Here is a 14,004-nt window from a genome sequence, read left to right as displayed (position 1 = left end):
TGACATTGAATAATTTCCTGCTCGAAGGAGGGACGGGGAATGGATCGGGCACGCTGGCAGATGATGATCTCACAAGAGCCAACGCACAGATGCCGCAACGCCCGAAAAACACCATCCCACCATCTTGTGTCATGCAGCCTTTGACGTCTCTTTGATGTGAAAACCCTGGGCTGGACACACAGGCAGACACACACAGGCAAACACACACACACACACACACACACACACACACACACACACACACAGACAGACTTACACACACAGAGACTTACACACAGAGTGGCGCTCAACCTAAGCTATTTGATCCCGCCCGATTACCGGGAGTGAATCACATAATGCAGGCCATAGTTCTCTGCTGCCGGTGAGCAGGATAATTAGGGGGTGTGGGGGAGTTTACATGTCAACAAAGCAGGTGGAGGAACTGCCCTAATGGCAGATAGCTGTGGAAACCTAAGACTGCTATTTTCCATCTGATTGGCCCCGCTGAATTCCCCCTCCTGTCAGTGGCCTGGCAACGAGGGCCAGAACAATGAGTGGAGCCACGCTGTGCATGTGATCGGAGGCCCCATACGTTACCTGGGTTTGTCCACCGTGAGGTTGTATGACGTTGGGGTTGAAAATTTGCACGCGATTGAAGATCAAAGCCTGTGCCTGACACAGTGCAGGATGTGTGTGCGTGTGTGTGTGTGTGTGTGTGTGTGTGAGTCAGGTGTTTTGGTCAGTGCCGGAATAACATGGCATAACCGTGAAAGGGCCTGTTAAGTCCCGCTTTGAAACAGAGGAAGTGAGATGCAGACGCAAAGAGAAATAAAAGGAAGGGGGGCACATAGTGAGTGGGAAGGAGAAAGAGAGAAAGACACAGAGAGAAAGAAAGAGAGAGAAAGAGAGAGAGAGAGCATAAGAAGGAAGGAGAGACAGAGGTTACAGTGAACTTTTGCCCTCCACTCTGTTGCTCCCATCCTCCCATCCTCCCATGCCCACGCCCCCGACACACACACCACTACAACCCCACACGGACCGCATCGGGGCACCAGAACCCTGTGGTGGCTCCTCGCCGAGTTCTCCCATGGCCCGCCTCACAGTGTCACCGAGTCCGTGCCCTTGATTTTTAATTACACTCCGGCGTACACACACATTTGCTCCGCTCTTTCCTTTCATTAGGGAAGACGCGCTGACACTCTTAACTGCTCATCATCAGGATGTCAGTAAAGCCCTCAAACCACTCGCCCACCACTCCTCTCATGCTCCCTCTTTCTCTCTCTCTCTCTCTTTCTGTCCCCCTCTCTCTTCCTCTCTCTCCCTCTCTCTGTCTGTCTCTCTGAGGAAAATTGTGTGTTTTTCATCATATAGCGTCAGAAAGTTATTACAGGGATTATGTGACATGAAATGTAGAGTGTTTTGAAAACACATTCGCAGAGAAGCACGCACGCACAGACACACACATGCGCGCGCGCAATCTCGATCCACTTCAAAGGGCGTCCAGCAAGCGGTCGGCTCGCCGCATGTCCACGTGTCCATGACTAATGTCCTGTATCAGTCACAGATCACAGGGCTGTGAGAAACTCGAGGACCAGAACCAGACTGACTCAGTCGTACGTTTGCATATAGCCAGCCGTCCCCCCACCTTTCCAGGGCAGAAAACGAATTCCGGAGAATGTAACCGCAAAGGTCACCTGTCTCTCTCGCTGTTCAAGGCACAATTATAGCATCTTTCACGACTATTGTCCCGGTCTTGTTATCTAAAAGTGGCGCATAGTTTTGATTCTGTTCCCATGCTATAGACTCGCACCGCTGGTAATTGGGAGCCGGTTTCAGTGTCACCTTTCGCCCTTTCTGAATGTACGGCCTGTCACTGACGTGTGAGAGACACAGATTAATGGGCATCTGATGTATTTGTCTCTGAGGCCCGTCGAGGCTTAATTGTTCAGAATCACGTCATGGTTTGGGAGCAGAAGCGTTGATGGAGGGGCAGAAATAGACTCTGTGGGAATGGGCAGAAACAGGCGAGTGGAAAATGTTTAGTGGCTGTTAAACACAGAATGAAATTCCAGCGCACACCCACAAAAGTCAGACCAGACCCACACTCACAGAGAGAGAGAGAGCTGACACACAATCTCACTCTCTCTCTCTCTCTCACTCGCTCTCTCTCTGGTTTTCTCCTCTTACACACGCACACACACACACACACACACACACACACACACACACACATACATATATACACACAAACAAATGCATACCCACCCACCCACACAAACAAATACCCACCCACACAAACAAATACACACCCACACACACACACACGCACACACACACACACACACACACACACACACACGCACACACGCACGCACACACACACCTACACACACACACACACACACACACACACACACACAGACTGGATGAAAAGCAAAAATGTGAAATGGCATATTTTGACAGTCAAATTGAATTACTGCAAGATAACTGCATGTAAAATAGACCATGCGATGCTTCTTTTTTCGGAAGACCGCGTTCCCTGAAAATATGATAGGGTTATGCAAAGCAATACTCTCGCTCATCCAGTTTTGTGGCATGTCATTCATTCTGCCATTGAACTCTAAGTAGCCTATTCCAAACCAGAAGAAACGCTGGACCATCAGATTCCTCCATATCGTATATCAACTGTCAACATTCAAAAAATCCTCTCATCGTTGGATGATCTCTGAGAATGCAACATGACTATAATTGCAGTTCCTCTTCCTCACTACCCCAGGGAGTCTTGACTGAGTATATTGTTTATGTGTGAAACTGATGCACAAGTGTCATCGTCTGATTACCGATCTAAACGATTCGTGACGGAGATTTCTGTTTTCGCAGAGGGGATCAGCGTATGAAGTCTGTGCCAAACATCCTCACACATCCCCACTCTCCTCCTTCTCCTCCTCCTCTTCCTCACCCCCATCCTTCTCCTCCTCCTCCTCATCATCTTCCTCATCGTCCTCTTCCTCACCCCCTTCCTCCTTCTCCTCCTCCTCCCTCCTCATCCTCCCGACCCGTCCTCATGGGTTTAGAGAGAAGAGCGTGAAAGCACTAGTTAGTTGCCATGGGAACAGGGTTTCCCCTCTTTCTCCTGTCACCAGGGCCGCCGCCGCTGGTGTTTTTGACAATGATGTCACCGGAGAACTGCTCGAACCATGTTTGCCCAGAGAGATAAGAGATCGGCAGGGCAACAATGCAGAGAAGAATGTCTTTTCCAAGGCATCAGGTCCAGGCATGTGCCTCTCCCTCCACGCTGTATGTATTGAATGTGGAATGATGGGGGCGTTGGGTGGAACAGGCCTAATTAAATCTAGCATTTCTCTTTTTATGAAAAGGAAAAAATTATGATAAATGTGTTGCCATTGCTGTGTTGTGGTGGATTCTTTCTCCTATTCAAAACAACCTTCGATCTCCAAATACCGCATAACCATAACATCATCACCCGTGACAGCAGAATCATAACACTATGAGTTTACATAGCTATACATAATGATGTTATTTAAAGCTATTGCTTCATGTGACCCATCTGATTTTAATCGGTTGTGGTAGACACGGTTCATCAAGCTAAGTGTCAGTTGTTCCATGTGTAATCTCTGAGGGTTATGTTATTTTTTATTTTATTTTTTTAAGAAATTTGAATACTTGCCCTGCCAAGAGTCATAACACCAAAATAGACCTACAGCATATTGGGAACTAGAGCCCTTGGGATGCAACCAAGGATGAGTTTATGAACAAGTGATAGAAGTTCTGTGCACAAAAACATGCAGTGCACAGAACCGACAGCAGGGGGCAGTGCAAAGCTGGAGATGTTCTCTTATGAGACAGACTTCAGGGCTGATTTGTGTGCTGATTTGTTTTTTGATTTATTTATTTTTTTTTCATTGGCATTGGAACATGTGTTTATATTTCTGCAAAGGTGAAAAAGGTAAAATGAATTGTAGCAACACTGCATTATTTTCCGTTCTCGGCACAGCATTTCAAAATATGAAATTATTTTGCTTGAGACATGGGTCACATAGGTTGATCCCATCTGTGAATCCAATTTTGTATCTCTAAAAAAATGACTAGATTTCCTCTCAGACCATTCTTCCTGTCCAGTCTCAGGTGTGCACACAAACGGTGCAGAAGTTGAGAGAAAGGGAGAGAAGAGAAAGAGAGAGAGAGAGAGAGAGAGAGAGAGAGAGAATAAAGAGAGGGGAAGGAGAGGAGTGAAGTGGAGGGGAGGGACCCTGACGAGGCAGTCAGTGTGTATGTTCTTTTTTTTCTTTTTTTTCCACTCCTCCCTTCCTCCACTCTCTCTGTGCCCTCTCCTCTTTTGGTCCCGCAATCGACAGGCACTGCTGCTGTAGAGGGTGGACACGTCGACCCTCTCTAGATTAGCCTCAGCATCACTTGGACTCTCCTTTTTTCCATCTCCCTCAGCGCCAGCTTTCTTTCTTTTCCTCTGGCTCTTTTGTCTCCTCTCTTCTTGTTCCCACGGGTACCCTCTACTTAACCCTCTTCTGCCTCTCTCTCTCTCTCTCTCTCTCTCTCTCTCTCTCCTCTCTTCTCTCTGGTTCTCTCCATACCTCTCTCCTGCAAACTCCTCTCTCAGACAGCAGTATGGTGAACAGATAGGCTGGCTCGCTGGTGATCACCATGGGCTCGTGCCTTTGCAAAGGTCAGAAAGGTCAGTGCCCGTGTGTGTGTGTGTGTGTGTGTGTGTGTGTATGTGTCAGTGTCTCCGTCAGTCCGTGAGTCTGTCCGTGAGCCTGTCTGTCCTGCCGGGTGTCTCTGTCCGTGTTGACCCGTGGGCTCTACCTCTCTCTACCTCTCTGTGTGTCTGTGAACAGCGCTGGTATGTGTTTGTGTTGCAGAGGCTGCAGCACATGGACACACTGTTTACACTCATCGTACCTCTGTGCAGTTTAGCTTCATTCGTGACTCTCACTTGATGCAGTGCATTCACTGTTGGTTAGTGCTTTACTAGTCAGAAGACTGGAAAACTGTAAGGCAAAGGCAACGGCTGTTGCTTTTGTTCAAGGAAATGACATGGAATGAATGGCATGAATGCCATGTTTTAATTTGCCAGAGCATGTCACTGTAGCATATACAGATGTGATTGTTATGACATTAAAAAAAAAACATTGTAGGCACTCCCTAGGTACTAGATACTCATACATACACACACACACTCTCTCTCTCTCTCTCTCTGTCGATGTGTCTCCCTCTCTCTCTCCCTCTTTCCCTTTCTCACACACACAAACACACCCACCATAAACTGTGTCCTTAGAGGTCTGATTCACTCCATTAATTCAAACAATGGACATCACCATGAAAGCTGGATCAATTTAGTGTACTGCTCAAAGCAAAAGTGGTCTGTCAAAGTCAGGTAGAACAGGTGGATGTCCGTGTCTGTAAGTGGATCCAGAAAAAAATCATTCTGTATTATGGTATGTCATCATCTTCAAAATCAAAGATATAGTCTTCTAGCTGTTTGTGTGGGAACATTTTCTCTGGATTTAAATCAGTTTGCAAGCGCAAAGAAAAATGACATACAGTACATATTCACCTGTCTGTCTCTTGAGGTTAGATGAAACACCACTCTCCATAAAGCTATCTCTGTATGTTTTTTAACACTGCTATTTCTCAGAGCAGTGTAAGGCTGTAGTTGCATCTGTGTTTGTGTTGAGACAGAGAGGGTTTGTAGCTATATCTCCCGGTGTTATCTGGCAGTGATGCCACCTGATGAAGGTGGGGATTCCGCTCCTGCGCTCCGGGTCCACTCTAATCTCCCTGCCCGCCTGTCAGGGGAGATCTAATCTGGAATGAGGGCTGAGATATGAACCTCTCAGGATGCCCCATCTTCCCCCTGAGCTTAGAGAGAGAGAAAGATAGAGGGATCTCACATCTTAACCTAGATTGGCTTTGAAGGAGAACTGTATCCATCCACTGTGTGCAGGTGGTGATCTGAAGAACAGGGGATGAATTGAAGTTGGAGAGAGGTCCAGGCACTGAAATGTAATTTATGATACCACTGGTGTGTGCATTTTGTGTGTGTGTGTGTGTGTGTGTGTGTGTCTGTCTGTGTGTCTGTGTGTAAGTTTGTGTGTGTGTATACATGTGTGTGTGTGTGTGTGTGTGTGTGTGTGTGTGTGTGTGTGTGTGTTTGTATGTATGCACATGTGTGTGTGAGTGTGTGTGTGTGTGTGTGTGTGTCTCTCTGTGTGTGTCTATGTGTGTGTGTGTGTGTGTGTGTGTGTGTACAGTATGTGTGTGTGTATACAGATACACATGTGTGTGTGTGTGTGTGTGTGTGTGTGTGTGTGTGTCTGACAGTGGGACCCACATAAACCTGGCAAGGAGTCCACTGTGGGGTACTGTATGCTTCACGCTCTGTTAGCGCCAGGCTTAAGGCTGATCTATAATATATGAGCGACAGATACAGATGAGGTGACAGGGTGTATGAGGAACACAAAGGGGTCGTCAGGGATTGTAGACACACAAGGTCAAATGTCTGTCCATGCCCGCTATTGTGTATAGTGCGTGTGTGTGTGTGTGTGTGTGTGTGTGTCTCTGTGTGTGTCTGTGTGTGTGTGTGTGTGTGTGTGTGTGTGTGTGTGTGGAGGGAGGGAGGAGAGATGATAGTTGACCTGGAGGCTTAGGTATGAGATTACCTTTTCTTATGGGGCCCCAGGGCGAATGAGAAGCAGCACGGTGCAGGTTGTGATGACGAACAAATGCGAGCTCACTTCGGGATTCCCCCGGGGAGGTGTTGTCAAGACAATTGCCTGTTGCCATGGGAACTGTCACACGCAACAGATGGGGAGTGATTCCAATCCATCCCGTTTAATATTGATGCAAACTTTTTTTGACAGACTATGTAAATAGGGTGCTGTGCCATACATGACACACACACACACACACACACACACACACACACACACAAATAAATTCATGCTTGGTCAGAGACTTCTGTTCCTTGTGAGCAGAGATGGAGGACCACACAGATACACACACACAGACACACACAGACACACACACACACACACACACACACACACACACAAAAGAGGAGTTGTTTGGGTAATTTGATGTACTCAGAGGGAGCACAATTTAGGAGAAAATATGACACAAATCCTTCGTAAGCTACAGAGTACCTCCCTCAGAACAGTACACACACACACACACACACACACACACACACACACACCCCCCCCCCACACACACACACACATCAATAACAGTTGCCACTAACCATTCTCTCTCTCTACAGAGCTCCGGGGGACTCAAATGTGTCCCATGGGAGACCTTCAGACGTGCGTGGAAGGACAGCCCATCAACAAGGTGCGTGTTTAAGCAGTCATTTCACCCGTCTGCCTCTAAACAGCTAAAACAGCCCTTAAGTGCTAGGCCAGGGACAGCGCTTTTCCTCTCTTCCACCAACTACTCACTGATGAGAAGCTTATTGGAATGGCCCAGAGGCACAATCACCTGTCCCTCCTTCTCAATCGCGTTTCACCAAAGCAGAGGTGAGAAGCTGGTGTCAATATTGCAATCGTGTTCTTTTTCTCTCTTTCTTTCTCTCTCTCGCTCTCTCTCTCTCTCTGTCTCGCCGTATGCGCAAGATCTATAAATGAATGTTGCCATTCTAATTATCACCCTCCTCACTCGTGGAGGAGTGTGTGGAGTGTGAGGGGAGAAGGAGGGGGGTTGTTAGCGCACAGGTGTGGGCTTAACGCTCTGCGTTTGCCAAAACAGTTTCCGTGATGATGTACTTTGAGGGAACATCTTTCAAACGCATTCAGTCCAAAAAAGCACAAAACCCAGATCTAAAAGGGTGGGTTTGTGTCATCTTATACGCTGACAGTTGATGACTAGCAAATGTCCCCGTAATGCCCATGGAAATACTTCTGTTAACAGCCACAAGTACGCCGTAATGTCTTCATAATAGTCTGTGGTCTCCATGTGGTCTGCCAGACAAATGCAGTGATCTTCAGACATCCTGCCACAACAAAGCTCTTAATAAAAGGGTCAAATAGATGCTTGGCTGCAATCCCCTTTGGAAGAAAATGATTGTCCCCGCTATGTATGAAATTACAATATCCATCTGTGCAGGGTATTCATCAGCCTTACAATGGAGGCTTTGCTGATAAGAAGAATGGCAGCGGTTATAACATTGGCGAGCTGGCTACATCCTCCCTGCAGGGTAAGGGCAGTGTTTGTGGTGGACGGAGATGAGTCTGGCGATGTGGTTGTTGTTTTTGTGGTCGTTGTTGTTGTTGTTGTTGTTTTGCTCCGTTTCGTTTCAATTTGAAATCATTCAATGAGAAGACGAAGCCAGTCTGTCTCCAGAAGATTGCTAATGTCATTTTCCTCTCACTGTGCATGTCACTCTGGCACAGACTTACACACACGAGAAAACACACACACACACACAAAGTGCAAACTCAGACATACAGAGATATTTCAATTTTCCACACTAGCACACACAATATAATATAATTCTAACACAGTATATTGATATTACCAGGCACTCACAGTTAAGACTTAAGACTCACACATACTTGCATGTGGAGCACAAAGGGGTTGTGAGGGATTGTAGACACACTGAAGGTCACGTGTCTGGTCACCATGCATAGAGTGTGTGTGTGTGTGTGTGTGTGTGTGTGTGTATGTGTGTGTGTGTGTGTGTGTGTGTGTGTGTGTGTGTGTGTGTGTGTGTGTGTGTGTGTGTGTGTGTGTGTGTGTGTGTGTGTGTGTGTACACGCACGCATGCATGTGTTTGTGTATACTGTGTGTATATTCACACACCAGTTCATCTTCACTAGTTCACTTCATACACATATACAGTATGTATGTGTGCACCATTGATACACACATACACACACACACACACAAACCCTTTCTTCTCTTATCTCCCACTTGTCTTTCTCTTGCATCTATGCCCTTTCCTTTGCAATGTGCACCTGTTCTCTTTTAGCCTGGTTTCTCCAGCCTCCCTCCAACCTTCCTCCAGGAACTTAATTACAGAGGATAATAATGTGTTATGGCTTTCTGAACTTTTTCCAACGAAAGGTCTTTTAATCCTGACAGTTTAATTATTAAGTCAATCAGGCTCCAATGAATATATTACAGGAGTGTTGTGGTGGTGTTGGGCTGGATAAGCCTCTCCTTGAGGATGCAGGCAAAGACATAATCAGACGAAGCAGTGACCGTGCTAACATGGGCTGCCGTTAGCTGTCAGGATCTGAAAAACAAGCTGATCGTCCTCGCGATAAGAAATGTAAAACGAGGTTCGCAGCCATCCACGGATGAATGATTGCTATGGTTATTAGCTTTGAGTGTTGCCGGCAAGTTACCTTGGAAACATTTTAAATCAGGTCTCTCAAAACCAAATGTTTTGTATGTACAGTGCCCTCCAATATTAAAAAATAGTCTTTTGATGATGTATTGTATTGTATGACATTGGTATGGAGAAATTCCATAAAAAAACACTGTTTTAGAGTTACAGAAAAAGGTGTCATCTTGGGGTCACCAAGTCCCCCCAAAAATATTCAAAAGTGACCTCATTGCTAATAGAGGTATAAGCTTTTCAGACGTTAAATTACAAATGTAAATGGCAGGAGTTACTGAATTGTACATCGACTTTGTCTGGAAGTGTGGTTTATTGTCAGATTAAATGAAAATCACACAATTTGGCAAAACACACTTTAGGTGGGTTTGGCCTACATAGAAGAATAACTATGCTGAAAAGAACCCCATTAGAGAATTGTGGTGGAGGGGATATGTGTTAACTGAAGGTGCTTTGTGCAACCGGCTCCTGATCCAGCTATTTCAGTCCCTGCCCTCCATCTGAATTTCGAACGCTATTTTCGAATTTTGAAGTAGCATTGTGACACAGAGTGAAACCAAGCTATTGTGGGGCTGTGGCATAGATATACAGTATATAGAACCCATATCTATGGGCTGTTGGCGAGCCAAAGAGGAGAATGCAGAAGTGTGGATTTAAGAATCTGGATGATCTGAATAGATTTTATTGAGACGAATGGTCTTAAATCCCTTTCTTTGTATTCTCCAACTTCATAGGATGTTATAGGAGAATATTGCAAGCTGTTTTATCAGGGAGGCTTAAGAAGGTATACCAATAATACCAGCTATGCAATAATTGTGAGTGGCATGTTTTTTTGAGGTTTTCTTTTTTCTCAATTTGTTTTTCCCTTCAAAGTTGGATGTTCCCCTATTGTTTTCATTTTGAGTTCACAATACATTACCAACACATTATTTTCCTGTTTTAGTCAACTTAAGCAGAGGTGGCAATAATTCTGGAGGGTGCTGTATATATGGTCTAGTCCACAGCAGTTTTTAAAGGAGAAATCTGAAGATTTTTCACATAGCTGAAACTAGCAACTTGAGCTAGTTTGTTGATTGTTTTCCTTTTTATTTTGTACCAACAGTACTCAAGAAACAGAGACCTCAAGAAAAGGAGATCTATGTGAAAAATGGACAGATTTCTCCTTTTGTCAGAAGTCGCAAAACTAATTACACTCAAAGCTAACATCAGCCATTTCTGTTTCAGTCAGCAGTAGTCCAATCCAACATAAACAGAAACATACAATAATAATTATAGACTAGACTGTTGCCATAGACTGCATACAATCATGAATAACCACAGAGGCGACAGGACATTAAACATGCATCGTGACATGCCATGGCCTGGCATCAAAGCTGTCCCCTGGGAAAATCACACACATGCACCATGGAAAGTGTAGTATAGGCGTACGAGGCATGTGGTGGGTGGGGTATGAGCTGCCTTTGCATTATTCAGTCTGTGGCCTGATTCCCCAGTGCCACAGGTAACTCAGCACCCCTGTGCTGTTCAAATGCCGTGGAGTGTATTGCGTAAGACCGTAAGTGATGAAAATCGACCAAAACAAATCTGTCTGTCAATAGTCAGCTCCAGCCAGACTCCCCTCTTCAACGTAATATTCTCTCTTGAAATGATTATCGATCCTTCGCTATTATTTTCATTCTTACTTTCCCCCCTTGCACTAAATCATATATTTCAGGGCCCCTTGAATGTTCAACTTCAAAATGTTGTTCTCATGGGCATCCTTTTCTTTTGTCCTTCTTTCTTTCTTTCTTTCTTTCTCTATCTCTCTCCCTCTCTTTCTCATTCTCCAATCACTTCTGTGTGGCCCCAGGCCTGGTGGCCACGATAAAGGATCACATCACCAAGCCCACGGCGATGGCGCAGGGCCGCGTGGCTCACCTGATCGAGTGGAAGGGCTGGGGGGGCGACGGGGCCTCCGGGGGCAGCTGGTCTGGCTGGAACCAGCCAGGGGGGGTGGGCGCCGCCCTACAGGAGGACCAGCAGCTCTACTCCCACCTGACCGATGAGATCAAGGAGGCGCGCTTCGCTGCAGGTGAGACATCCAGCCCTTCAGAGTCCAGCTCACCTCAGACCAGAGGGACTACAACAGTTCATGTCCGCATTGGGTATCATGCACCTTGTTCTCCCTTTTATCGATTCAGTGTGTCATGCAGTGTTTTTTCTTTAAGCGCTGAAATTAATTTTTTGTTCAGAACTGAGGCCATGCCCAATTTTATGTGACTACAAGAAAAAATAGCAACTGAAAAACTGGCTCTCAAACCCTCTGTCAACTCGTTTTGATGCCTGTCCTCTCTCCCCAGGGGTGGCCGAACAGTTTGCTCTCGCCGAGGCCACCTTGAACGTCTGGTCTCCCCACGTCATCTCAGATCAGCCCACGGCTGAATCCGTCGCGCTGCAAGGTACGGTACAGCATGGCGCAGCCTGTCCTGTGAACAGTGAAAACACTGACTCATACGCGCAAAGCGCCCCATCCGCTGTCTGCTGCGAACAACACAAGCTGCTTTCAGCTCGTGTGGCGAGGCGTGGGACTGCCCGCAGTGAGGATCTCTCCCGCGCTTCGTCTCGCCGCTCGGCCTCGCGTAATCATCTCGTTGAGAGAGAGCATAGGCTACCCCACGAGGGCCAATTAGAGAGTGTAACAAAACACGGCTCTCTTAACCACATAGTGTTTGTGTCGCGCTTCCTCATAACATCCTGTCATTCAGTGGAAGAGTTACAACTGTGTGCCCCAATAGAGTCGTGACGTCTCAAAATAAATACAGAATCCATTATTGGATATTTTAAAACGGCACTCAGCTTCACTTCGCTCACTTTGTGCCTAACAACACCCCTCAGCTGTGCTATATTCATGATAGAACTAACGGCCTCTCGGGGCTTACTGCTTAATTGCTTAATTGCTTAATTAATTTTAAACCAATTTACAGCCTGTGATGATTGTTTACGAGACCGTACGGTCGTCTATAATCACAAATGTGCCAGTTTAGTGATTGTTGTGTTTTTTTTTATATATTATCTCTCGTCAGGTGCGGAGGGGCTCTATCTGTCGCAGTTCTTGCTGGACGGTGGGAGTGTCGGGGTGCCCCAGCACCTCTACAGTGTTCACTTGGAGCCCAGCCCCGATGCCAGATCCCTGGGCCTCCCTCCCCTCCCGCCCCAGACTCACTCCTGCTCCCCGTGCTCCACTCACATGCCCCCCTCACAGTTGCTGAGGACTCCCCAGGCGGAGGACGGGGTCCGGCAGGTGGACAGCACCTCTCTATCCGAGGACGAGGTTTTTTACAACTAGGACCGAAACACTCCAGGAGAAAACTCGTCATGTTGGAGTTTAAGTTGAAAGGACCAAAGGCTCTGAGAAAGGTGGTGACACGTACAGGACAGGAAGTGTGACAGGAAGTGATCCGTTTCCGTGGTGATCTCTGTAGCTTCAATGGCAGAGATGAGGTAGGGTTCATGTTCAGTGACCCGGGCAGGGAAGCGATTTTGTCAGTTCGAGCGTGCGTGCAGACACGCTACCAATGCCAAACAGCTTTCTGAATAACGTCCTTGGAAATGTTTTTGTATTGCTGCTTTTATGTGTGTCAAATCCAGATTATGATGGAAATCAGAATGTCTTTTTTACAGACTGTATGAAAAACTGTACAATATATCTGTGAAGGTGTAGTATTGAATAAAAACTAAATGTATTATATTAATTACCCATTCATTGTCATTGTGTGTATGTGTGTGTGTGTGTGTTTGTGTGTGTGTGTTGGATATTTATGCATGTGTGAAAAATCTGAAATCCATGAACAGTCAGCCTCGACATTCAAGAGACCCAGACTCTTCCAGCTTGTCATCATCATACAGCCAGACACTTTTCAGCCCCGTCTGCAGCAATTCACTTGCAATGACAAAAGATCACCTGCCTGGCAACCGTCTTGAAAGGGGGCCTGTGAGGACATTGCATGGACCAGAGAAAGGGGTCTCACACACACACACACACACACACACACACACACACACACACACAGACTTCCCTGATCTGTTGAAATCAAAGGGTGGGTATAGTATAGCAATGAGTTTCAGCATGTGGAAAAAGTGTGCATACACTCAACTAAAACAAAGTATGCGCTATCGCATGACTGTGTGTGTATACTGTATGTCTGTGTCACTGTGGTAGCCGTGATATACAGACAACAAGACATATACGCTGCCTGGCCACCACCTGGATTAAAGTAAATAGGTAAGAGCCTTGCTGTTGGGGCAGTGCTATGGTCTGGGACTGCAGTTGATTAGGTCCAGGTTTAGCAACATTATGTGCCCAAAGAATGAGGTCAGCTGACTATCTGAATATACTGAATGACCAGGTTATTCCATCCATATGGATTCATGGGGCCCAAATTGTGACCAGATCAGGGAGCATGATCATCATTTTGGGAACATTTACACTCATGGATTGGTCACCACAGAGTCCAGAGACCTTAACCCTATTGATAATCTGTGGGATGTGCTGGAGAAGACTGCACAGTGGTCCAAAACTCTTCATCATCATCAATAGAAGATCTTGGCAACGCTGGATGGAGATAAATGTTGGAAAGCTGGAGCTTGTGGAAACGATGGCACAGCGAATG

The 14,004-nt window shown here is 46.3% G+C and overlaps 1 protein-coding gene across 1 annotated transcript; it reads left to right on the top strand.

Annotated features, from left to right (window-relative positions):
• Nucleotides 1–4,374: 4,374 nt before the first annotated feature.
• On the top strand, nucleotides 4,375–12,976 carry fam131c (family with sequence similarity 131 member C). Its single transcript, XM_062540113.1, has 6 exons — nucleotides 4,375–4,690; nucleotides 7,277–7,347; nucleotides 8,119–8,209; nucleotides 11,205–11,426; nucleotides 11,695–11,793; nucleotides 12,418–12,976. Exons 1-6 carry the CDS (start codon nucleotides 4,660–4,662, stop codon nucleotides 12,678–12,680), a joined length of 777 nt encoding a protein of 258 aa, XP_062396097.1. The 5' UTR covers nucleotides 4,375–4,659; the 3' UTR covers nucleotides 12,681–12,976.
• The last annotated feature ends 1,028 nt before the right edge of the window (nucleotides 12,977–14,004 follow it).

This window comes from Sardina pilchardus, chromosome 7, assembly GCF_963854185.1.
Source record: "Sardina pilchardus chromosome 7, fSarPil1.1, whole genome shotgun sequence".
In the NCBI taxonomy this organism is placed as follows: Eukaryota; Metazoa; Chordata; class Actinopteri; order Clupeiformes; family Clupeidae; genus Sardina; species Sardina pilchardus.
Note: the sequence above shows the minus strand (reverse complement) of the source record. Positions and strands in the feature narration are given on the sequence as shown.

Bases quoted from the DNA above. Each gene is read 5' to 3' on its own strand.
- fam131c (XM_062540113.1), top strand. From the start codon at position 4,660: ATGGGCTCGTGCCTTTGCAAAGGTCAGAAAG. The intron at 11,427-11,694 runs GTGAGACATCCA...CTCTCTCCCCAG, and splicing joins GGAGGCGCGCTTCGCTGCAG to GGGTGGCCGAACAGTTTGCT. The intron at 11,794-12,417 runs GTACGGTACAGC...ATCTCTCGTCAG, and splicing joins TGAATCCGTCGCGCTGCAAG to GTGCGGAGGGGCTCTATCTG.